The sequence below is a fragment of the Aulonocara stuartgranti genome (genome assembly GCF_965226115.1).
Source record: "Aulonocara stuartgranti genome assembly, chromosome: 7".
NCBI lineage: Eukaryota > Metazoa > Chordata > Actinopteri > Cichliformes > Cichlidae > Aulonocara > Aulonocara stuartgranti.
In genome coordinates, this window is record NC_138945.1 from 44031019 (window position 1) to 44056789 (window position 25771).

At 40.1% G+C, this 25771-nt stretch overlaps 1 protein-coding gene across 6 annotated transcripts in view; it reads right to left on the minus strand.

Annotated features, from left to right (window-relative positions):
- Positions 1-25771, minus strand: part of ntrk3a (neurotrophic tyrosine kinase, receptor, type 3a) — a 95687-nt gene that overhangs the window by 8676 nt on the left and 61240 nt on the right. For 4 of the 6 annotated variants that reach the window (XR_014277896.1, XM_082541295.1, XM_082541297.1 and 1 more), the window contains 10 exons: positions 23110-23222; positions 21507-21687; positions 20121-20135; positions 18899-18913; positions 18706-18752; positions 18152-18257; positions 9168-9356; positions 7194-7324; positions 4479-4651; positions 2710-2953 (listed from right to left, as the gene is read on the minus strand). Coding sequence is in view for 5 of the 6 variants with exons in the window: in XM_082541295.1 (XP_082397421.1) it covers positions 2710-2953; positions 4479-4651; positions 7194-7324; positions 9168-9356; positions 18152-18257; positions 18706-18752; positions 18899-18913; positions 20121-20135; positions 21507-21687; positions 23110-23222 (1214 nt within the window). In the remaining variant the exon portion in view is untranslated. Of the gene's footprint in view, positions 1-2709; positions 4296-4478; positions 4652-7193; positions 7325-9167; positions 9357-18151; positions 18258-18705; positions 18753-18898; positions 18914-20120; positions 20136-21506; positions 21688-23109; positions 23223-25771 lie in introns of those variants that run through there. The other 2 variants (XM_082541298.1, XM_082541296.1) reach the window with 2 other exon arrangements.

Sequence of the window (25771 nt, forward strand, 5' to 3'; positions counted from 1 at the left end):
CCACCACATTATGGGTGCCAGGTCCGAGCATTCCTAGATGAACAGTTTCCTGGAAAGTGGATTGGTCGTCGTGGGCCAGTTGAATGGCCCCCAAGGTCTCCCGAACTTAGACTTTTATCTTTGGGGTCATCTGAAGGCAATTGTCTATGGTGTGAAGATACGAGATGTGCAGCACCTGAAACAATGGATGCTGGATGCCTGTGCTGGCATTTCTCCTGCGGTGTTGCTATCAGTGTGTGAAGAGTGGGAGAAGAGGGTTGCATTGACAATCCAACACAATGGGCAGCACATTGAACACATTTTATAAGTGGTCAGAAACTTGTAAATAACTCATGAAAGAATAAAGTTACGGTGAAACCAAGCACACCATTGTTTTTCTTGTGACATTACTTAACATTACTGTCAAGTGTTCTCTGTCTGTGAGGTGCCCACACTTGAAAAAGACCAGACTTTGAATTTCACTCACTTTATTTTGACCAGCTAGTTAGATAGCTGATAGGTAGATAGATGGATAGGTAGATGGATAGGTAGGTAGGTAGGTAGGTAGATGGATAGGTGAAAAACCGATAACCCATCTAGCTCAAAGTCTTCCTCACAGTGGAAAGTGGATTGTGCTTTGTTTGCTGTCCTCTCAGTATGTTGCACCCAGGTCAAATGACTGCTGCATGCATTTTAAGGTCTACTAGGCACGCCAGCCCTTGATTGCTCTAATTCAGCTCACCTGGCGGAGCAGCTCGCACCAGGCCGCGCTTAGTTGTAGATTGCACAAGGTCTAATTAGCGGCCACGCGCAAGCAGCAGCACAGAGCAGGTAGTGAGCAGGAGGAGGAAGAGAGGAGTAACAGCCACACAGACCTACTAGGTCAGCGCGACAATTACATTACTTGCGACAATAATAAGTTTGATGTGTCACATGGCCCTCTTCCTATTGAAAATACAAAAGTTGTATCCAAGATCGCCGACGTCTAAATGGCCACCATGGTCACCACCCATCTTGAGGAGTTTGCCCCCTCGAATATACTAATGTGCCACAAACAGGAATTTAATATCACCAAGCATTCCCATTTTATTACGGTGTATCCATATAAATGGCCCACCCTGTATTCAGAAAATATATAGAACATATCATATTTTTGTTTTTAATAAATTTGCAGGAATTTCACACAAAAATTTTTCACTTCATCATTATGGGCTATTATGTGTAAAATTTTGAGGTGAAAAATAAATAAATAAATGTAATCTCTTTTGGAATAAGGGTGTAACATGACACAATGTGGAACAAAAGAAGTGCTGTCAACGCTTTCTGGATGCACTTGCAAAGGTCCCTGTCATAAAACAGATGTTACAGAACAATTCCTCTGCTTTTCCAGCTCTTGAAAATTTCAGAAAAGCTGTTTTTATAAACTGGCATTAAGCGTTTACCAATATGTCTTCAGAGTAAACACATCAGTGTAACTGTAATGAAACGTGTAGAAGATATGTCAAATGCAATGGTACTCACGAAGAAACACTTTGTGTATTTCTTGCCTTTTAAAAAGGCTTTTGATACTACAGGTCTTACATTAATGATGAACAATTCAGTAGAGTTGGATGTCTCGAGACCAAGACCGGTCTCGAGACATCCAACTCTACATCCGGTCACAAGGCCACTTTATGTGGTCTTTGTCTTGTCTTAGTTTGACGGACTTTGGTCTTGGTCTTGTCTTGGTCTCGCTGTCTCGGTCTTGCAGCTTCAGATCGACATAGTGGTCGGGAGATTTGGAGTCAACAGTATCCATGACACACAACGTTACGTTTGTTAATGTGTTGTGTGCAAAAGCATCAGCTCTAAGCGCCGTGCTTAGAGAGTGCTTTGTAGTGAGTAAGAAGAGTCGACTCCCATTGAGCGAGAGCCGGCTCCTCACTCAATTTCCTTTCACTGCTCAGCTCTCACACAGTGGCTCAGCTATGCTCCAATCCCTCCATATTGTGGCCAATCACATGCGAGGATATAGGATAATATCATTATGTGAAAAACAGAGAGGGTGAGAGACGCGACAGTCAAGTGGAGCGTGCGTCTGTCCTCTCAGTAAGTGAGTGAGACAGTAGACAGCGATGAGGAGGGCTGTGCGAGTGCAACGCAAAAACACATAAATATGCCTGACACCCGTAAACGAAGCAGCATCTGGCTGCAGTTTAAAGACTTTTTTGTCTCGGTCTCGTCTTGGTCTCGATACCCTCTGGTCTTGGTATTGTTTTGGTCTTGGTTTTGGCAATCTTGACTACAAGTCTACAATTTAGCAATGTTGCCCATCTGCAAATAAAACTAATTTAGATTGTTCTGGGCAAAGCGTGTTCGCCTCAGTAATAACCACCATTTTGACTGAGCAGCCTAAATTAGTGACTCAAAAATCCACAGACCAGAGAAGGGGGTGTGAGGGGAAGAGTGGTGGCCTTATTAACCAAACTGATGCAGTATAGGCACAATGTCCATGATTTTTTTTAAAGATTTGATTATTTGACTTGATTTATAACCATGCTTTACTAATATAACTTGAAGGTAAATGTAAACATTCCACAGATTACTGCTGTAACACCTCACAGTATAAGTGTACCATATGTGAAGAGCTGCACTTAATTAAACTTACCATTTCATTGCTCATCTTTGAAAACATTTCCAGTTTTGATAAAAAAGAGGAAGACAAAAATACAAGAAGAAAAATGTCCTTACCCTGTAATAATCTGTGCTGTAAATGTCTCTGGACATGCCAAAATCTCCTATTTTGACCAGAAGACCATTCCCCACCAAGCAGTTCCTGGTTGCCAGATCACGATGCACAAAGTGTTGAGATGCCAAGTAGATCATCCCAGCTGCAATTTGGCTGGCTATATGAAGCATCTGGGACAGACCGAGTTCACCACTCGTCTGCAAAGGCTGTCCATCCACTAGGATCATGGCATCTGGCCCATGGGCTCTGATGAGAAAATCATCAGAGGGTTGCACTGTTAGAATTGCAGGACATTCAGGACAATTTTAATGCAAGACGGTTCGACTTAAAAAACGTAATCTTCTGCACAGAAAACGGAATGAGGCCTACGAAGAAAAGAACACAACACCTACCACAGACAAACATGGTGGAGGTTCTAAGGTGTTTTGGGGATGTTTTGCTGCTTCTGGCAGTGGATGTCTTGACTGTGTGCAAGGCATCACTAAATCTGAAGACTACCAAAACATTTTGGAAGTCAATGTAGGGCCCAGTGCCAGAAAGCTGGGTCTGCATTAGAGGTCATAGGTGTTCCAGCAACACAGTGACCCCAAACATCTCTCAAAGCACTCAGAAATGGTTGAAGACAAAGTGCTGGAGAGTTCTGAAGTGGCCAGCAATGAGTCCGGATCTAGATCCAATTGAACACTTATGGAGAGATCTCAAAACTGCTGTTGGGAGAAGGTGCCCTTCAAATCTGAGGGGCCTTGAGCAGTTTGCAAATGCAGAATGGTCTAAAATTCCAGTTGAGAGGTGTAAAAAGCTTGTTGATGGTCATAGGAAGTGAATGATTGCAGTACCAAAAGAGAGTGCAACCAAATATTAAGTTGAAGGTGCCAATAATTTTGTCCAGCCCAGTTTTTGCATTTTGTGGGAAAAGCTGTCAAATTCAAGTTTGTTTATGTTGATCCACTGCACACAAAGGAAATAAAGATGTGTACACCAAAACAAATGTAATTGTAACAATTTTATGGGAGAAATTGTGCATTTTTTGGAAAACTTCCAGGGGTGCCGATCATTTTGGCCATAACTGTATTTATAGATGGAAGTGTAATGGCTGCAATTATCTCCGTGAGTCTTTATTATATGGCGTGCTACTGGGAAAAGCCAGTTCTAACCTTTGAGTCCATACTCTTTTATGAGTCTTGCTTAGGTTGTGGAAGAGGTTTGTTGTGTTAATGTCTGTAGAACATGTTTGCTGCGTAATTTGTTCAATACAGTTTCCTGCTTAGTGTCAGACTTTCCATAATAAACCATGTCCATGCTACAGAGGTAGCCCCTCGTTTAGGAAGTTCTTTGGTGACCATTACTGTTATCTAAAGCAATGAAAAATGTTGACAGTAAACAGTGTGTTTTGCAACATCACGAAATAAATAATAGAGTACAATATGAAACAATAGATGTTTTAATGTGTGAATGTGCGAGTGAATGTGAGTGCGAATGGTTGTCTGTCCCTGTGTGTTGGCCCTGCGACAGACTGGCGACCTGTCCAGGGTGTACCCCGCCTCTCGCCCTATGACAGCTGGGATAGGCTCCAGCGCCCCCCGCGACCCTGAAAAGGATAAGTGGAAGCGAATGGATGGATGGATGGATAGATGTTTTAATATTGTCATCATATCTCTCACAGACACACATTAGTGAATAGCACTGTTACAAGTAGAATCTACTGGTAAAACTGTCATCAAAACCCTGTAGAAGAAGAAAGACACACCTGCTGCTTCAATGCTTGACTTACCTGAGAAACTTATTGAGATCTCCGTGCTTCATGTACTCAAAGACCATGATGAGAGGGTCTCCATCCACACACACTCCGTAGAACTTCACTATATGCTCGTGTTGAAGGTTAGTGAGGAGCTCAGCCTCACGCTGGAAATCCTTTCTGGCTGCAAGTGTGGGATCCTTCAGCGTCTGGGAGATTCAGAGAGTATTCTGTTGTCATACAATGGTATCACAGCACAAATGTTACACTCGGATAGCTCGGATAGCTATGGTAACAGTCCTCCCTCATGTGTATATCCATAAGCTTTTCAAAGCAAGGGAGTTATATGCACTCGTGAACTTTTCAACAGAAACTTCATTAATTACTTACAGTAAATGATCCTTAAATTGGGCCAGATTCTGCCAGCATCTGACCACAAATGCCAGTTATTTTCTGTACTTAACACCGGTGAGTTGTCACACAGACTTCCATTTTTTGGCACCCTGTTAAGTGGCAGCCTGTTACAGCACTTCCCATTATTGTTGTTGCTGTGCTGTTTTAAATGACTTTATCACCCGATAAGGTTGACCTTCCTTGCACAACTAAGTTGAGATAACTCATTGTTTTGCATCTCATGTCCTACAGCCTGGAGTAAGACTTGTAATTCTGAAGGAGCCACAGGGGAGACAGACCATGAAGTAAGTGGACAGCTAAGAAGAAATATAAACAGGATGTACCAGCTGTAATTGATGTAAAGTCCTTGGAAAATAGGGTGGACGAGCTAGGTAAGCTTATTAACAGAATAAAGGAAAACTGTGAATGCAGTTTGTAGTGTTTCATGGAGATGTGTTCACACTCACACTGGCTTTTTGAGTGGACAGGGATGATAACCTCAATGTTAATGAGAAATGTGCAGAGACTGCACTGTTTGTGAAGGGTTATTGCCATTGCTCTTTGAACTCAGTTTGAATCAACACAGTGCTTAGATTCCTTCACTAATATATTTTAACTTCGACCAGATGCTTTTGGTAGTCATCACCAAGCTTCTGACATAATTCTGGCTGGATATTTGACCACAGTTCTTGGCAGAATTGGTAGAGTTGATTTAAATTGGTTGATTTCCTGCCACAGACCCAGCTTTTAAGAATGGGCCAGAAATATTTTAAAGAAGTCAGGGTTTTGGGTTGGGCAACATCAGAGGTCAAGTTAAAAGACACCGAAGAGAGTGTAGTAGTCTGACTCATCTGTGTAGGTTCTCAGTCATCCAGGTCATAGTAAATGGTAAATGGACTGGTTCTTATATAGCGCTTTTCTACAAGTACACAATGTACAAGTACACAACCTGTACATTCACCCATTCACACCAGCACATTTTTCTAAGTGCTTTCTAAGTACCGTAATTGTCGGGCTACAAGCCGCTACTTTTTGCACAAGTTTTGAACCCTGTGGCTTTTAGTCAGGTGCAGCTTTTCTATGGATTGTCCATGATTTTTGTCATATCCTAAGACGATTTGTTTTGTTTGTTCCGCTGTTGTACGGCACTACGTTGCCTGGCGGAAGGGCGTGTGATCAGACACACAGTATCGGGGTTCAAGAGTGGTATGTTGGTCACATGTCCATCCGCCAGGCAACATAGTGCGAAAAACAAACTTCAAAGTAGCGCTACGCATTCAGCGGGAGTCGTGGATGACGAGCGGCGATAAACTTGCGAAAAGCAAGTTATGCTCAACTCCACCGGTGGAATCTGACAGCGTGGAAAAGTGTGCAAACATCCACGATCACCAACGGATTTTGAAGGGCTGGACTGCTGCATGATGGAGAGGAGGACACCGCCACGGCCCTTCTGAGGGTGTTCGACTCCGACACTGACAACGAGGATTTGTTTGGTTTTGAAAGTGACAACGAAGGAAAGAAGCGGAGAGTGGATGACGTAGCCATCCTGAGCCTGTTCGTTTCCGACACTGGAGAAGAGGACTTTGGTGGTTTTAGTGCGCAGGAAGATGGTGGTGAATGACTGACTTTTCTTCTTGTTAAAGCCGTGTCACTGCACCTGAGCCTAAAAGGTAGTCCGGATCTATTTTTCTGGTGTGCTGTAGGTTATTGTTATGTACTACATTTGTTACTCATTTATGAAGCACAGTACATGTTTCGTACTTGTAATTACCACTACTTGTACATATACCTAAAAAGTTATGCAAATATGTACCCATAACTTGTTTTTCAAAATATTAATAAAAGTGATGTCTCCAAACAGCCATCTTTTTCCTGACAATTCCCTTTGTGCATATTCTCTTACATATGATAAGTCAAAATTGAAACACCTGCGGCTTTTAGTCACGTGCGGCTAATGTATGTACAAAACAGGATTTTCCCCTGATTTTAGCTTGTGCGGCTAATATTCAGGTGCGCTTTGTAGTCCGGGAAATACGGTAACATTCACACACACACACTCATACTCCGATGGATGCATCAGAGAGCAATTTGGGGTTAGTGTCTTGCCCAAGGATATTTGGCATGCAGACTGGGGAAGGCAGGGATCGAACCACCAACCTTCCGATCAGTAGATGACCCGCTCTACCACCTGAGCTAAAGCCTCTTTAGACAGTAGTCTGTTTCTATAATGCTCTGAGCGCACACACACACACACACACACACACACACACACACACACACACACACACACACACACACACACACACACACACACACACACACACACACACACACACTAGTTATATCTATGTAGCTTACCTTTACAGCCACCAGCATCTTGTCCTTAGTGGGACTCAGGTTGTAACACTCGGCCAGGAACACCTTACCGAAGGCTCCCTCACCAAGCTCTCTTTTCAGAATTATGTCCCGTCGCTTAATATGCTGAACATCTGAAAAAGACAGAGATAAGGAGGAAATGAGTTTTCAGCCATTATTATTACTACAAAACAGCCACTCAAATGAAACCTCCCAAGTATTCATTCCCGCTGCTTATGTTTGATTGCCACCTGTTGGCTACAATTTACATCATGAAGTTGAATAAAACTGCAAAACTTATCAATAGATCTACTTTAAACTAATCAAACAGAAGATTACTGAAACTGTTCTCTGTGGATGATCTAAAATAGTTTTGGGTTTGTTTTTTTTACATGTGTTTTGTGGATTAAAAAAAAGAAGATTTTTTTCATTTGAACACACTGTTTTGGGATTTAGCACAAGTGGATTTTATTTACAACAGATATTTTTCCTGCCTGTAGCAGTGAATGACACATTTTCAGAGACTAAAATGGGCTTCGATTACACCTTAATATTATATCTCAAATAGCGTATATTTATGCAAGGAATTATTTTAATATAAATTTATGTGATTATATGGCTGCTTGGTAATTAGTACAGTTACTGTCATTAAGGAGGAAGTTATCTAAGACACACACACACACACACACACTGAAAACTGTTCCACCACTGGGTCACAATTAATGCCACTGTAATATACCATGGGACTCATCATCATTGAGTTTCTTACACACAGCTGCTACCACAGCTGAGGAAGGTGATGGCAGCAGAGTAAGTGCATATCATAATAATCATCGGAATAAAATGATAATAAAGATAACATTGTTACATACACAATCAATGAGTTTCATGACTGAATAACACTTTGTGGAATTATTCAAAAACATCAGCATCAAGATTTTATTTAACAGTGAACCAGTTTATTGGCATTTGACCATTTAATGTCAGGGGTATAAGGCCTTTTGTGGCGTTTCTTGTCCCTGCCTCTAATGCTCAGAAATGTGTGAAGCTCTGCTCCACCAGAACCATATCAAGTGCAAAGCACAGTTTGCCTTAGTGAATCATTGTAAGATTCATTTAAATATTCTCCTCTCAAAATTTGTGTGTGTATGTGTGTGTGAGAGAGAGAATCTGAATACCTGCATCTGAACAGTTCCCTCATTTTCAAGGGGAAGCTATTCAGAGACAAATATATCAGACTAAATCCACCTCTATTTTAAGTCCATATTGATATTTTTTTAAGAGCACAGTAATCGAACTGTTAACAATGAGTACACAGTGGCTGCTGTGATTGCAGCCATTCCCCAACTCTCTGTGAGTGGTACTCATGGCGACTAATCAATGGTCTCCGATCAATGATCAGTGGTCTGATCAATGGTTGTTGATCAATGGTCATGACAATTTGGATATTAATGATCAAAGACCTGACCTCACAGCCCATTGTTCATTCAGTGGGCTGGTTTCAGTTATTGTGCAAATGTACTGTTTATAAGGTTGGGGGAAACTGCAGTCAGCTGAGACTGAAGAAGTCACTTGGATGACTGTCAAAGCGCACTTCTCTCACTGAAAACGTTTCGTCCAGATGAACAGAATCAAGCTTCTGGCATTTACTTACCTGGTTGATTGAGCATGCATCAAGACATTAGTTATTATTAATCTCTGGTTCTATTTCACAGCATGTCTTTGTCCTCCCCTCGTCCCCAAATGGTCGCGCCAGATGGACTCACTTCCCTGAGCCTTGTTCTGCAACCAGTTCTTCCTGTTAAAAGGGACTTTTTCTATCCCCAAGTGCTTACTCATAGGGGTCGTCTGATTGTTGGGTTTCCTCTGTCTTTACCTTACAATATAAAATACTCCAAGAGTGTTGTTGTGAATCGGTGCTATATAGGTAAAACTGAAGTGAATCGAACTGAAAACTGAATACATGTTTTCACTTACAGGTGGTAGGTTTGTTGCAGTTGTGGCCATGTCTGAAGTACTGTGGGTTCTCTATAACAGGAATTCTAGTCATTCCAATCACCACTGCAGCTGGTCCAGCATCCAGTGTACAGGGGCTAATGATCCCATGGTTAACATGATGAAGGGGACTGGCAGAGTCTTCCTCACCACTTATCACTGCCACCGGACCTACAAAGACACAGATGGAGTGTTTAGATTGGATGAATATCTCTATACTGTCAGTCACTAACTGTTTCTAAGTCTAGGACACTTCCTCAAATATTTCCTGTTATTATAAGAAGAGTCTCTGAAACAAAGGGATGTGATGCAAGGGTAAAAGCAGAGTTTCTTCACTGACTTATCCTCCTGAGAACCGAGGAAAAAAGTATCTTTCAGTTCAACGGTTTTTATGCGCTACAGAGGACATAATGAATAGGCTGTGTTTTAGGACGATATAGCTAACCTTAACAATCAGTCATAACAATCAATCAACAAACTAGAATCCAAACAGCTTGTACTTCAAAGCCAGTTCAAGATATACTTTATGTCACAAACATGACAAATATAAAAACAAGGCAAACATGAATTATATTGTTGTCTTAGTGACAGTAGTTGTTTAAAGTGCTTTAATTCTCTCTGTTGACAGTAGACTGTGGGATATTTAGTAGTGAGGACATTTCATAGTTGGACTTGCACAGGTGGCATCCTATCACAGTATCATGGAAATTACTGAGCTCCTGAGAGCGACCCATTCTTTCACAAATGTTTGCAAAAGCAGTCTGGATGCCAAGGTGCTTGGTTTTATACACCTGTGGCAGTGGAAGTTATTGGAACTTCTGAATTCAATGATTCAGATGGGTGAGTGAATAATTTTGTCAGTACTACAGCTTTGTCTTATCTGCCTTATTAGCAATCCTACTAAGTTGTCAACTGTTTACTCAGTAGGTCAGTCCAGAGTTTTTATGTATCTGTGCTGCCCAGAGGACTGTACTACGAAGCAGGATTTCACCTTATCTCTGTAACGTCAGGGTTAACCCTGGGTTTTCTGTACTATGAAGGTGGTTGATTATTTATCGAAGTACAATCTCCATAGTAACATGCACTGCAGATTCGAGATCAACTGATTTGAAATCACTACCTACTGACTAGGGGTGCAACGATATTCGTATCGATATTGAACCGTTCGATACAGTGCTTTCGGTTCGGTACGCATATGTATGAACAATACAACATTTGTAATTTATTTTATCAACTTTCCTTCTGACGATGCTGTCTGTGTTGAGCGCTCAGTGAATCTGCGTTCGACTACTCCGCCTAGGCTGCACTGTCGAGCGCAGATCCACTGAGCGCTCAACACAGACAGCATAGTCAGAAGGAAGAGCGCAGGGCAAGCTAGCAAGACAGAAGTTAAGCTCTCCTTGCAACATGGACCTCCCCCACCCTCATTCAGATCTGGCGTTTGGAATTATTTTGGTTTTCATGTGACGTATGACCCTGAAGGTAAGCGAGTCATGGACTAAAGTAAAACAGTATGTTGGATGTGCCATGCAATGCTCAATTACATGGGTGGGAACTAGTGTGTTAGCGCAGTTAGCTCGTTAACGTGTTGGCCGTCCAGCCCCATGCACGGGGCGATCGGCGGTAGCTCGTTAACGGAGATTTGCCGTGTTGTGGTGTTAAGGTCATTTCAACGAGATTAACCTGAAAGCACTAGTGGGAACACAACGAATATGACTGCACATTTACGCCGACATCATCCTAGTGCAAAGACAAAAACAACAAGCATGCTACTAACTTTAGCCGAGTCATTTAGACAGCTGTTAGCACATGATTCTCCTTATGCTGCTGAGAATAAAGCCCAGAAGAAGCGGATAGTATAGCTTTTATTTTGGAAAGAGACATTTCTCTGTAATAAACTCTCTTTTCCAAAGATGCATGATTCCTCAATCAGATACAGGGCTTGCAATATCGCTAGCCCGACGTCCTGGGGATAGCGATTTTTTTACCGCGGTAAAGTGAGCCGTCATTTGTGAGCCGCGGTCAAGCCAGCCGCCTCCTATCCGCCGCATAAATTTCCTTGCGCTTTTACACCAGTCTTTACGGTAGCGCCTTTTCGCTTTATATCCTGATTGAAAGCCTAGACTCGCGCACACGTGCGCGCGCGCGAACACACAAATTACAATGGAACAGCCCAATACAGCCATCGTGACAGTCTGGTTGCATATTCAAAAATTCATTAAAAATCATTCTTAAAAGTTGATGCCAAGCTTTCAACACAATCCTCTTCTCGGACACCTACTTTACCTCTGGGCCAGGTTTTACCCAGATTTACTGTAATATTACTCAGAAATCACAGTAAACTCATATTCAGTGCAATACAGTCAATACACTATAATTATGTTTATTTCAAAAATTCATTAAAAGTCATCCTGAGTAGTTGATGTCCATATATATATTGCTCATATAGTACGTGCGCGGGTATAGGCTTTCAATCGGCACATAAAGCGAAAAGGCGCTACCGTAAAGACTGGTGTAAAAGCGCAAAGAAATTTATGCGGCGGATAAGAGGCGGCTGGCTTGACCGCGGCTCACAAATGACGGCTCACTTTACCGCGGTATTTTTTTCAGTCGGGCTACCAAAATCTATCTCTTCCCTACCCGTCGGGCTATTGTAGGAAGGAAAAATATATGTCAATGCTTTTGCATTCTTTCAGAAATGTAGCTGGGTAATTATGTCATTGGCATCGGTGAGCCACTGTCAATATGTGACATATTGAAATCGCGTTTGAATTTGCGCTTGTTTTTTTGCTTTCACTTTGCAATCGTGCGAACTGTGTATAGAGAGCGACAGCACTGATCTGTGAGTGATGATAATTTGTGCACCAATTCCTCTGACATCGTCTTATTAATTGTTAGCTTACTATGCAAACATGACAAGTGAAATCTCCCGCAGCTTAAACATGTGAGAGGTTGATTGCGCAGAGAATCGCTGAGCTTATGTGAGTGTGTGTAAAAGCAGCAGGAGAAGTTATGACAAATCAGACTATAAGGCAAAAAGAAAGTGCAGCTTTATGGTTTCATGGACAAAAGAATTTCTGTGGCTGCAATATGACGAGCTAAATAACCAGGGCTGCACATAAGTGGTCCGCAGGTGCGCATTCGCTGTCAAAATAAAAAACACGCACAAGGGTTAGGGTTAAATTTAAAAACTGTACTTTTGAGTTAAAATATATATTTATAATTTTAATAAATGACAAATTAAAAAGGCATGAACATTTTTTTTGTATCGAAAAAATATCGAACCGTGACACCAAAGTATCGAACCGAACCGAACCGTGAATTTTGTGTATCGTTGCACCCCTACTACTGACTTCAAATAATTTCAACCTCATCTTCACTCAAATATTTGGATATCTATCGCAGATATCAGTGTAAACAATTACAATATAACAAATGACGCAGCTAGACTGCTGTATCATTTTTTGTTTTTTATGATTAAGGTGTATTAATAAGGCAGCACGGTGGCACGGTGGTTAGCACTGTTGCCGCACAGCAAGAAGGTCCTGAGTTCAATTCCAACATCAGGCCGGGGTCTTTCTGTGTGGAGTTTGCATGTTCTCCCCGTGTTTGCGTGGGTTCCCTCCGGGTACTCCGGCTTCCTCCCACCTCCCTCCAAAGACATGCAGCTTGTGGGGATAGGTTAATTGGATAAACCAAATTGCCACTAGGTGTGAATGTGCGAATGAATCTGAGTGTGAATGGTTGTCCCTGTCCCTGTGTGTTAGCCCTGTGACAGACTGGCGACCTGTCCAGGTTGTACCCCGCCTTTCGCCCTATGACAGCTGGGATAGGCTCCAGCGTCCCCCGCGACCTTGAAAAGGATAAGCGGAAGCGAATGGATGGATGGATGGATGATTATGGTTTGGCTGTGAGTTCACTTCCTGACCTTTAAGAACATTTGAGTTCGAAACTGTTTATCCTTTATTAGATAATTTAGTCATAGTTGCCAAAAAAGGCTGTACGCTCACGAAAAAGTGAGTGTACAGCCACAGACGGACTATATAAAGATGGCTAAAACACTCAGAGCCTTTTCACTGGCTTGGGTGGGAAACTCAGAGAAAACACTCAGTTGTCACAGCAACAAACTCATTGTGATGCTGGTTGCTGCTTTGTGCCTTGAATGTTACAGCAGTGTTGACAAACTGCAAACATGACATTCTTTGAAGAAATGAACTGAATAAAAAAAAGAATATGTGATTAATCCACAGATGAATATAGTTTTAACATGTGCAGCTTGTTAAAGGGGGGGGGGGCTAAAATTTAATCCCTCAGACACAATGAAAAAGAACCCTCTCAATACAATAAAGTTACAATTCAGATATTTTGTAAGTTAAGAATTGTCCACCAACATGTTAAACCTAAATCTACATTTTATTATCTAAACCCTGAATTACAAATGCACCGAACTAAATAAATATACAGTATGCCTAATAGTTTTTCATAATTAATTTTCATATAGATTTTCTGCATGTAGTACAGCCTCGATTGAATTTCACTCCCAGAAGACCTATATGACTATATGCATCAGACAGACAGATGTAGAAAGACAGACCGTAGCTCAATGGGGGGAGAGCATGGTATCATTCAAGGTTTACAGTAGAATAAAACAACTAAAAAAGGGTCATACTAAAGAATGGACTGGACTGACCAAGGACCATAACACATTCAATTACAGACATTTTTTATTCTCCTAAGAACACAACAATCCTATTGGAACCAAAAGGAGAGTACAGTGACATAAAGATGCCAATGTTCTTAGAAGAAACCAGAGAGTTTCTCCCCAAAGAGTCTCTGAGGAGCAGGATTTATGAAGCCCTAATGGAATCATCCCTTTTTTATTCTTTTACAAACCATGCATTTGGAGCAATGGAAGTGAACAGTGACACAATATCAGTACACTTCATCTCACTGTAAGCTAAATGTCTTCAAAATGTGAGCGTGCATGCACGTGAACAGCCAGATGGTTCATATTGGGTTTCTGTGTGTTCATGGCCATTAAAACACAGTTTCTCTAGGGCTTCACTCAGGCCACACTGATCACACTGAGGGCCAGACATAGGTCACTGATGTATTTTAATGTAAAGTAAAATTGGCATCTCATTTATCATCTCATTCATCTCATCATATCATCTCATTTATCATCTCATTCAACCAGGCTCATTCCATGAGCCTGGTTCTGCTGGAGGTTTCTTCCTGTTAAAAGGGAGTTTTTCCTTCCCACTGTCGCCAAAGTGCTTGCTCATAGGGGGTCATATGATTGTTGGGTTTTTCTCTGTATCTATGAAGCGCCTTGAGGCGACTTTTGTTGTGATTTGGCGCTATATAAATAAAATTGAATTGAATTTACTCTCCTAACAATCTCTTTTCATAATCTATATCAATTAGATACAATTAATTATGCTTTGTAACAATTAGTTACAAAATTATTAATGATGTTTGCCATTCGCTGGCTGTAATTTTTAGCAATATTTTTTTTGTCAAATGTTGAATAATTCTTCTTTTAAATCCTTTGAGATACAGATGATGACGATTGGTTGGATTCATCCTTTCTATGTCATTTTAATCTGTAGACCATCAGGATCAGCTGTGAGTTTCTTAGTGTATTTTGGTGATTTCTTATTGTCCTCCATTAAGTTGGAAAGAATCATTCTGTTGGGGAGTTTAAATTTTCATGTTGATTACAGCTTGTGCTCCATAGCTTCTGACTTTCATAATCTTCTAGAATCTTTTCATTTTATTCAACATGTGACTCGGTAAACACATAGCTGGCCCAGCCAACCAACTATGATTCTGTCACTTGGCCTGGACATTTTTATTAGTGATTATAATGTCTTTTATTTGATGGTTTGTTTGTTTTTTAGCCTTGACAGCTTCTCTATTGCACATACCAAGTACTCTTGACACATTACTGGTGGAGAAAATTTGGAGAACTTTTTGCTAGAAATATCTTTGTGATGATATGGAAGTGTGTGCTGCTTTCACTGTGTTTAAATATACTAGCAAAGTGCCACTTTAGTCAAGCCAGCACTCCTTGGATCTCTGAATCCATCCACAGTTTTAGGGGAGTTTGCCATAAAACGCATAAGCGCAGACAATAGTCAGGACCCGTTCCCCAACCTGAAGGTGCAGGAAACAAACCTGCTCATCTACTGGGAGAAACCCAAATGTACAGGCAGGAAACTGGGTTGATACTAGGATACCCACCCCGGCTCACCACCTCTCTCCATGGGCAACTCCAGACTGAGACAGAGTCCAGCCCCTCTCCAAGAGACTGGTTTGAGAGCCCAAGCCATGTGTTGAGGTGAGCCCCACTATATCTAGCCAGTACTTCTCAACCTCAGGCACTAACTCAGACTCCTTCTCCACCTGGGAGGTAACATTCCATGTCCCATTAGTTTTGGTAGTCAGTTATCAGTCTGCCAGGGCCCCTGCTCCTGGCTGCCTCCCGACACACATTGCACCCAAACCCTACGGCTTCTGCTGTGGGTGGTGGGCCTACAGGAGGATGAGCTCATGTCACTTTTTCAGGTTGTACCTGGCTGGGCCCAATGGACTAAGGCCTGGCCGCCAGACGTTTGCCCTCCCCGGGCCTGGCTCCATGGTTGGGAGCCCTGGTAATCCTATCCCAGGCTGGGTAAACTGTTCCCTCAATGTTCTACTCATAGGGGTCTTTTGAAGACCCCTATGAGGTCTTAAAATGACTTAGAAGATATATCTGAAATATTGACCAAAATGAAACCTCAGTCCTCTGTAGTCACTCTGATATATTGCTCTTTGCGTTCAGGTTGTGTCGCCAGATGCTTTAAACGGGTTTATCCAACCACCACTGAAAAACAAACATTGACACACCACTGAAGAAAACCTACAGGCCCATTTCCAAACTTCCTTTCATTGCCAAAATATGTGCCCAAAAGTTTGAGACACAATTAAGGAATGTTGGAGAAGCACAATATTCTTGAAATTTTCAATCTCTCTGTGGAGACTACGAAACAACTGTAATCTAACTACACTGCAGTACAGCAATGTGAAGATGAAGTGATACACTCAGTATTTCTCTGTTGATGAGAAATTGTCCCAATAAGTATCACAGTTAATGGTCACCCATCACTGAGCTCTGACCTGTGTGCATACTGTCAAAGCTAATAATTATCATAATAACTGCAACTATGGGGTTTCTCATTTGTGTAAGAACATCATCACCTTAAGTAGTTCAACTCATTTTACCTCAGAGAGCACAGGGTATCTTTGCAACTCCAATATTTAACAGCCTTTAGTTTTATTAAGAATGAACCTACACACAAGTCACAAAGTGATTGTGCCTTCTGCAAGGTGAAACACCATTTTTTTTGTCAGTTTCTCTTCAGAAAAAGCTGCCTGACAGCAGTTTCAGGATAGAAAACATTCATCTAATTGGGCTTTTGTTGCCTCTTTCTTTTACACCTTTGTGAAACCCTTTAAATTAAAAATGTAAAAGCTGCACTTCAATCACATCTCAATTGTTCGATTTATGGATTGTGTTGGTGCACAGAAGAAATAAAAATTGTCTAGTAACTTTAATTCTCATCAAGACACTAAAAAGAAAATTTGGTTTGAACTGAAGCACATAAACTCTCCAACCAAACAGAGTGACAATGTGAAGCTGAGAAAAATCCAAGCTTGACTCATCATGCCTGGACCTTTTCCCACTCTAATCCCTTTCGAATCCACTGATATGAGTCAGGCTGGTAAACATGAGCATTCTGTGGACAGTTTACTTTCACTATTTCTAGATTTGATGTGTGCAAACACCCACCTCTAGATACCACCTCATGATGGCAGTGTGTGAGTTGACATGCAGTAGCTTTAAACCTCTGTTCTGCTGCAGACACTCAGCTAGGAGTGTGTACTACTGCACGGCAAAGGCCACATGCTACTCAGTGTACCCGTTCCACCCATACTGCATGCCAGTAGCATGCTTCTCTTTGTTGATTTTTTTATAGTCAAGTTTTCACCACTAGTGTCTCCCCATTTATTTTCAATGTAACATTTTGATTTCAATTCAATTCAGTTTTATTTACATAGCGCCAAATCAGAGCAACAGTTGCTTGAAGGTACTTTACATTGTTAGGTATAGACCCTACAATAATACCGAGCATGTTTCTAATTGCTTCTCAGAATAACAATAGGGAGAATAAATTATGTATGGAAACATCTGTTTCCCAATATTTCCAAGGAATTGTACTGCTTTTGTACACACTTGTGACATTTAGCAAGCTAAAAATCCCAATATCTTTGCCATCAGCAGTATAGCTAATCAAATAACATACAACACAATGTATTGCTTAGTCTTGCAATATGTTATCATAATCAGTTCATATAGATTTCAACAGAATGCTGTGCTGGTTGTTCCTTACTAGTCAGTAAATAATATAAAATAAAAGTCTTATCCAACCAAAAAAATGATTTCATCCCAGCATGCATCAAGTGACAAAGGGGGAAAAGAAAGATGCTGTAGAGGTCAAAGGTGAAAAAACGCCCAGACTGGCCAAACAGTCAAACTGTTTTTTTGGCACTTTGTTGTCTCCTATGTGTTCTTCCATTGTTCCTCCATTTGGTCTTGACTGCACTTGTATTGCTTGCATAGTATAGTACCATGTTTGCATAGTATGTCACAAATATTATCTGCAATTTTCTGCAGCCCACCACACTATATACTCATATGAGTGTGTGCACACAATGAAAAAACGAGCAAAGCAGATTTCACACTTTTAATATTTCCTTCCAAGGATTCAGTTCAATTTTATTTCTATAGTGCAGATTTAGAACGACTACAATCAGCACTGTGAGCTCCTCTTTCTGCTGCCCACCTTCATACAAGTCACACATGTGATTTTTATTCCAGATCAAAGACAGAGTAGAAAGACTAAAAATACATTCGCTCTTACCTTTCATGCCAAACTTGGATCGTCCACCATACTTGTTGATGAGAAGAAAGAGAACCACCAGCATTAAACTTAGGGCAAACCCTGCCAGGCCCACTGCTATGGATACCTGTAAATCACATGAAGTCTAAACGTCACAGTCACACAGTTTCACGGCATTGAATTGAAAGTACCTGACTTCTAAAGTATTTTCAGGAGCGAGGACTCAGTATCTTTAGACCCACAAACATCACAAAATACTGTCTTCAGCAGGCAGTAATCTTTGAACTAGTAAGATTTTTAAGTTCTAAAACCAAATGGTGAAGAATCCCAAGTATTTAATCCCTAGATATGAGGGTCGTCAGCTCACTATCAATCATGGGCCTCACCACATGCCAAGGTGTGAAAAAAGCTGTGGGTCATTATCAGCAGAGGTTTCGGGTGAAACGATTGGGAGACCTTAGCTCACCCTATTATTTGACCCACTGAAATCACCTGATGCAAGATGTGAATGGCAGTTGAGATGCCTGGGAAGGGGTCTAAAAACTGCACTGTAGGCAGCAGACAGTTTCTCTTACCCCAAAAGTATCTTCCTCCGGTATGTGAGTCTCTGCAGTTGGAATTACTGTAAGAAAAACACAAAAAATGTTAGTTTGTTTTCCCAGGCAGAGGTAAAGTACAGGTGCATCTCTTAGTTGTTGGGTGTAGCTGGTTAGTGTTTGGGGCAACATAACTGACTCGTTTTAGGCGGTGGCATCTTATTCCACTCACCTTTTTCTGTGGGTCCTTTAAGAAAAAGAAAGAAATCACACATTATTAACAAATTCTTGCAGTTTTGCTTGATATGATTTCTGCTGCTGAACAGTTTCGTTTGTTGAATGTTTTTTTTCATAATGTTAGACAAAACAACAAAAAATAATACATGCAACAATTCAACTCAATTCAGTTTTATTTGTATACTGCTAAATCACAACAGTAATTTCCTCATGGGGCTTTTTATTGTAAGATAAGGGACCCTACAATAATACAGAGAAAACAGAGGAAAACCCTATGAACCCCTATGAACAAGCACTTTGGTGACATTGGGAAGGAAAACATCCCCTTTATCAGGAAGAAACCTCAAACAGAACCAGGCTCATTGGAGGAGCAACTATCTGCCACGGCCTGCATTACTCCATATTAAACCTTGGTGTGTGAAGAGGGGTCTGTAATTACATAAACAAGCACCACTTCATCTTCAGCATATGAGTTATTTGCTCTAAGGTGTGTGTTTAAGAGTTATACCAATGATTCAAGTACTGGTAGTGTTTCCCAGAGGAACCACAGTATGGAGTCTTACACAGTGAAGATGTAAAACTATTAGTAATATAATTTACCTCTGTGGGAGTCGAGTTCAGGAAGCTGTTCTGTATTGTGTTAGCACATGACACTCAAGTTGACAGTGAGGGAATTATATCCTTAAATTTAGTTAGACCACTTTCAGAAAGACATTTACTGCAATGAAATTTATTCCCAAATAATCTGTAATCTATTATTGTAAATGTTATTAGCGTTAGTAAGGAATTAGTTAGGGCTTGACCCTGAATCCTCAGCTGCAATAGCTCTAGGCTGATGATGCCTTGAGTGTTTCAGCTTTTTCACTCACTTTGTGTTTATGCACCTCTCTGAATTCAATGATTATTATTTATTAATAATCCCTGACTCTTTTCCACAGTGTGTCTTTGTCTTCCTCCCCTCACACGGCAGATGGCTGCCAGTTCTGTAAGCCTGATTCTGCTGAAGGTTTCTTCCTGTTACAAGGGAGTTTTTCTTTCCCACCATCACTAAAGTGCTTGCTCATAGTGGGGTCAAATGATTGTTGGGCTTTTCATTGTATTGTTTTTTTGTTTTTTTTTTAAAGGAAAACAAATGAAATGGAAAACTACATAATTTCCCCTAGTGATCAATAAAGTATTCTGATTCTGATAATGTATTGATGGATAATAAAACTCACCATAATCGTAATCATCTATAAAAGAAAGAGAAGAGAAAAAGTGACGATTGGAAAAGATCCTCTGTAAGGCATACTCTACAAAGGAATCTGATCAAACAACCTACGGCATCACTTCAAAGAAAGCAGGTGTAAATGACTGAAAATGACTTAAAACTGAAAATGTGAAAAATTTGGAAATAAATAACACTACTAAGAAGCTTATCATATCCTGTATGACTTTTCTAATTTCTCCGCATCTAATTTACACTTAGGCTAAATATAAGCATTATTTCACAACTATATCCAGTACTAACACAGGGCGATGATTAGAGCATGTTTTGTTTTATAAGAAAACTGTGACACTGAGTCAAACCGAATGCTAAGTCATGACAGTGTGCTTGATCGTAATCTCTGATTAAGCACAGGGAACTAAAATGTCCCTTTAGCAGAAACTTGTTGTTTTGTTTTTTTTTTACTTTTTCCTGCAAAGGTTCTAAACAAAACTGAAAACTGAGCTTGAAAGCAGCAGAATAATGCAGTGGTTCCTTGTGGTACAAGGCTAAATTAGACAGGGAACATTTCATGTTTTGTTTGTTTGAATATTACTTTTAATGTGGCAAAGCAGTTTTTGAGTTTCATTATTGCCATTGTTTAACATTCGATCACCATGCAGACTAATAATTCAGGGTCATGTTCAAGAGTAAAGATTTTTCCTTGATTCAGACAACTGATACATTTGAAACTTCCATGTTCACTTTAACAGGGGGCACTTGCAAGAGTGGGACCCTATGGTGCTGTAGCCCAAAAAGGTTGCGTAACTTTTACAGGATAAACATTCTTCTTGTTCTAGTTTGTGAAAGATTTTGATAAAATAGAAATGGCATGGAACACATCTGCAATGATACATGTAGATTTCTCTCTGGACTGGCAGAAATGGATGACATTTAAACCTTTTAAGAAAGGGACTGGAAAATGTGCTCCAGCTACAAGAGGATCCCATTCCTCAGCCTCCCTAGGTAGATCTATGCCAGGGTATTGGACTGGATGCAATTAGTTAAACCTCGGATTCAGAAGAAACAATGCAAACTATCGGATTCCCAGACGGAGAACCGTGGTTTGACTTCCAGCCAATACTAAGATGGTTTGCAGCTCATCTGAACTGGCAGGAAAAAGAATTAGGAACTCGACATTCAAAGCCACGGCTCTCAATCAGAAAAGGATGGAGTGCCCACTCAAAATGTACTGCCCTTTCTCTGAGTCTTGTTCAAAAGTAAGGGGAAACTGGAGCAGGTGAGTGACAGATTGATGTAGTGCCGACAGCGATGCAGGTGCTGTGGTGAAGACACAGCTGGGGTGAAGGCAAAGCTTTTGATTTACTTTAGTATAACTCTAAATGATTGAACTTACCAAAAGGCTTTTCCAGGAAGTGCCCATACACAGTACTGGTGGCTATGCCCAGGTAGTTTCTGGCCTCCAGAGTATAATTGCCATTATTGTGGTGTGTTGGGTTTTTAAAGGTTAGGCATCCCTCTATGTAGTCCAGGTAAATATCCATGTCAGGCCGCACATACTCAGTGTGGGAAATTTCCTACATTGTCAAAAAATGACAAGGATTGATGTGAAAGAGATCAGCTACAGCCCTGAAAACTTATGTGCATGATACAGTATACAGAGCTCTGTAACATTTCTTCTAAGACTTTGTAGAAACCTTTACTTTAAAAGTAAGTTTAATATTTTTTTCTAAAACCCTAGTAGTTATTGTTGGTAGTTAACAAAGCAGGTTTTTTCTTAAACCAAACAGCAAATAGTAGTCCCTCAGAAATGTAATGATAAAGCTAGATAGAAGTCTAAATAAAATATATTAATAAGCTGATAACAATGGATGATATTTGATATTAATTGAAATTCATCTTCCCCTATGTTCCAAACATTGCCCTTTTGGCTGTTTTGAGGTAATGATGTGAAGAAAATGACATGGAAACAGTTATGGTAGCTTCTGTGTAACATTTGGACTGTTAAACAAACCTTTTCTCCTGCATTTCATAAAATAGAACAACATATCTAGCATTTGCTAATTCATATTGCATTATGATTCAGTGGACCCAAATTGTATTTTTATGCTTAGTGTCAGTCACCTCCTGTTTTTAAATTCTAACTGCAATGCCACATACATACTAGCACGGTTGTTTCCAGGATCTTTCAAAGGACTTGTCACTTGGGGAAACAGCAACAAGTCTGAGGGGTGCCACAGGAAATATGAATATTTAATCAGAAATAACTTTTCTTCTTCTGTCAGCTGCTCCCTTTAGAAGTCACAGCAGATCAACTGCCTCCATCTCTTCTTATTTCTAGAATCCTCCTCTGTCACACCAACCCTCTGCTTGTCCTCCTCCACTTAATCCATGAAAGTTCCCTGTACCCCTCATCTGCACATATCCAAACTATTTCAGTCTTGCCTCAAAACCTGAACTGTCCCACTCATATGCTCAGTTCTAATCCTATCTCATCCCCATTTAGGATTACAAAAAACAAATTTAGCATTTCTATGGTACATGAAACAAACCAAAAAACTAAAATCTGAAAGGACTATTTTCAACTTTATATAATCCATAGTAAGGTTATTAGAATTACCAAAATAAACCTTGGATAACTACAATTGTAAGTGGAATTGAAGCTTTACAGACAATATGTTTCTAATAAATGGTTGCTGAGTTACTTTCAACCTAAACCAGTCACAACCTCGCAGTACTTGTATTAGAGTTGATGAGTATGTCTTTTTTTATTTTATTTACCTCTTCCCAGTGGCATTTACCCAACAATTTACTGTAATGTACTGAGTAAATACTAACCAAGGGGCTGTAAATGTAACCGCTTTTTTGATGAGCACAGAAATTCTGTTTTTTCATAAATGACATTTTCTTTTACAGAGAGTAACAAGTACACAACACATTTTTATCAAACAAAAAAAAAAGTGCACAATAGATTTACGAGCATGAAATTAAAAATATACCTTATCTTGATAGAACCATCGTAAGACTGGGTGAGGTGAACCACGAACGGTAAACTCAATGCACGTGTCATGGCGGCGTTCTGGCTCCTTCAGCCTAATAATGGTGGGAGGAACTTGAGAGACAAAGAGGACAAAGAATAAAGAAAAAAATGTAAACGATCTGCACTTGTATAGCACATGTTAACAGGTACTCACCTGCCTAAGTTAAAATTAAACCAAAGAAAGAAGTAAACTATTTTTGTGTTTCCCATATAAACTTGATCGTTTTTACTGTCAAAAAACCTTAAAACACTGAAATGTGCACTTCTGAAATTGCATTGGATTTCCTTTCAGGTTTAAGGTTTTTAAGGTTTTAAAGTAGCAGTTTTAAAAAAAAAGATTGAGAAAAACTGAATGATTTTGGCTGTCTTGTAAAAAGCAACAAAATGACAGAAGTATTTCTACCCTTTCTACCACCTGATCTGCTTGTGTCAGAAATTAAATCCCACTTCACCATCAGCCTCCAGAAAGTCTCATCAAAGCAAACTACACATCAGGACAAATTTAAAGGGTATTTGCATGTGGACAAAACTTCAAGTATGAAATTATTTTTATAGGTATTTTAAATAATTTTGCCTTTAACAACACCAAGATAGCGGATAGACAGTGCAGCAAGTTCCACAGCCAGACTCGGCTCATGTTCATTACATGTTCTTTTGGTCAGTTGGCCATAGCTGGTATAATTTTTTCAATAAACTAATACTGAGTAAATTACATAAACCAGTTTACCTTTGTAACATTTTCTGTTTTAGTACCAATAATAATCCTCTATGCTCCTCCTCATGGATCCCTTTGTGTGTAACTATGCTTGTGTATGGGATGAACTTGAACTTAAACATGCTTACATCTAGTGCTGAATTTATACATCATCAGGAACACAGTGGAGATGTCTCAAGAGGTGATAATATTAGATGATGTTTTTCTAGATGTACTGAGTTTATATAGCTGTTACCTTGGACAGGTCTCCATTAAAACGGGTTTTGATGTCAGTGGGACTTCCGAGTTAAACAAAGTTTATTATAATAATAACAATAATAATGATTAAAAATAACAACAAATATCATTATACATAAATGGATGATTGTATATAGATATTTAAAGCTGTAATGAACACATTAAAAAAAAGAAAAAGAAAAAAAAAGCTTGGGTGGTAATGGTAAATGGACTGGTCATGTCCCCGGGTTTCTACCAAGTATTTTGAGTTTTTGTTTTGGGCTCATAATTTGTTGCTTTTAAATTTAGTTCTGCATTATTTAGTCTTGAGTATAGCTCTTGCTAGTGCCTCTGTGTTTTGTTTCTAGTTCCTTGTTTAACTGTGTTAATTCCCCTTTGTGTCCAGTCTGTCCTGTCCTGAAGTCAGTCTCATTTCTGTATTCCTTTTCATCTCTAGGGCGTGTCCTTGTCCTAAAGCTTTTCTTCTCTACCTGAGTAATCGAAGTGTTTTATAGAAGGTACCCCATTCACCGATTCATACAAGCACTTCTTTTTATTCATTCACACAGATTAATACACATATTAACACATTAATGGATGCATTGGAGAGCAACTTGGGGTTAGTATCTTGCCCAAGGACACTTTTGCATGCAGACTAGACTAGATTATAGCTACCCCAGTAAATAGGTGAAATATAGTGGGTAATCCCTAAATACCTGAAAATACCTGGAAATTGGAGCAATACAATAATTAATTTAAAAAATGAATACATACAAAATAAAAACTATATGGTCAGAGGTCCCGGGCAGCTCAGCAGAGTGAGCCCAAGCAAGTCAGGAAATTTGATAAATATATAGATCTCTGTATAATGGAGACCTTCCTCACTTTTAATGGTTACTAAGAATAGCATTACACAGATGTTTAGACTGGAATCACACAGCTGTCTTAATCAAAGGGAGGATGACCCAGTGCATGACCCCTGCCAAAAAAGCCCCCACACTATGCTGGGAGACAGCTTATTGGTTTCTTTGCATTTGCTGCCCCCTCATGGGGTTATTCAGACTGGTCCAGATCAATATACTACAATAACCTGCTGTTGATACAGATGAGGGAAAAAATCTACTGCAGCTTAAAAAAATAATTATGCAGCTTATTTCCAGGTGACTCATCCCCCTGTATTACTGCATTGTTAACCCTGAACTCGGTTTCTCCACCTGCCAGATCCCACTTTAAACACTGCTAAATAATAATAGAAATAAAAAATAACCAAAATAGTTATAGTATACATCACAAAAACAAAGTGGTCTTTCGGCAGTTGAACACAGCCTCTACAACACTTAGTGTGAGACTAGGTACCAAGAATAGAATAGAATAGAATTCAACTTTATTGTCATTGCACATGTCACAAGTACAAGGCAACGAAATGCAGTTTGCATCCATCCAGAAGTGCCACTTCTGGACTGGCAGAAAACAAAACCACACTGTAAGAAAATGAAGTCAACATGTAGTGATCATGAGCTGGCCGTGATGTTTCCAAACAAGAAATGTAAGAAACTGAGATTCCGTTCCATCCAATTCTGAGGAGAAGCAGCAGCAGGGAGACTGGTTTGATCCAGGAGTTAAAGCTGTATAATGGCTTTTATACATATTTCAGGATGTCAGTGGGACAGTTTGAGCTCTTGCTGGCAGA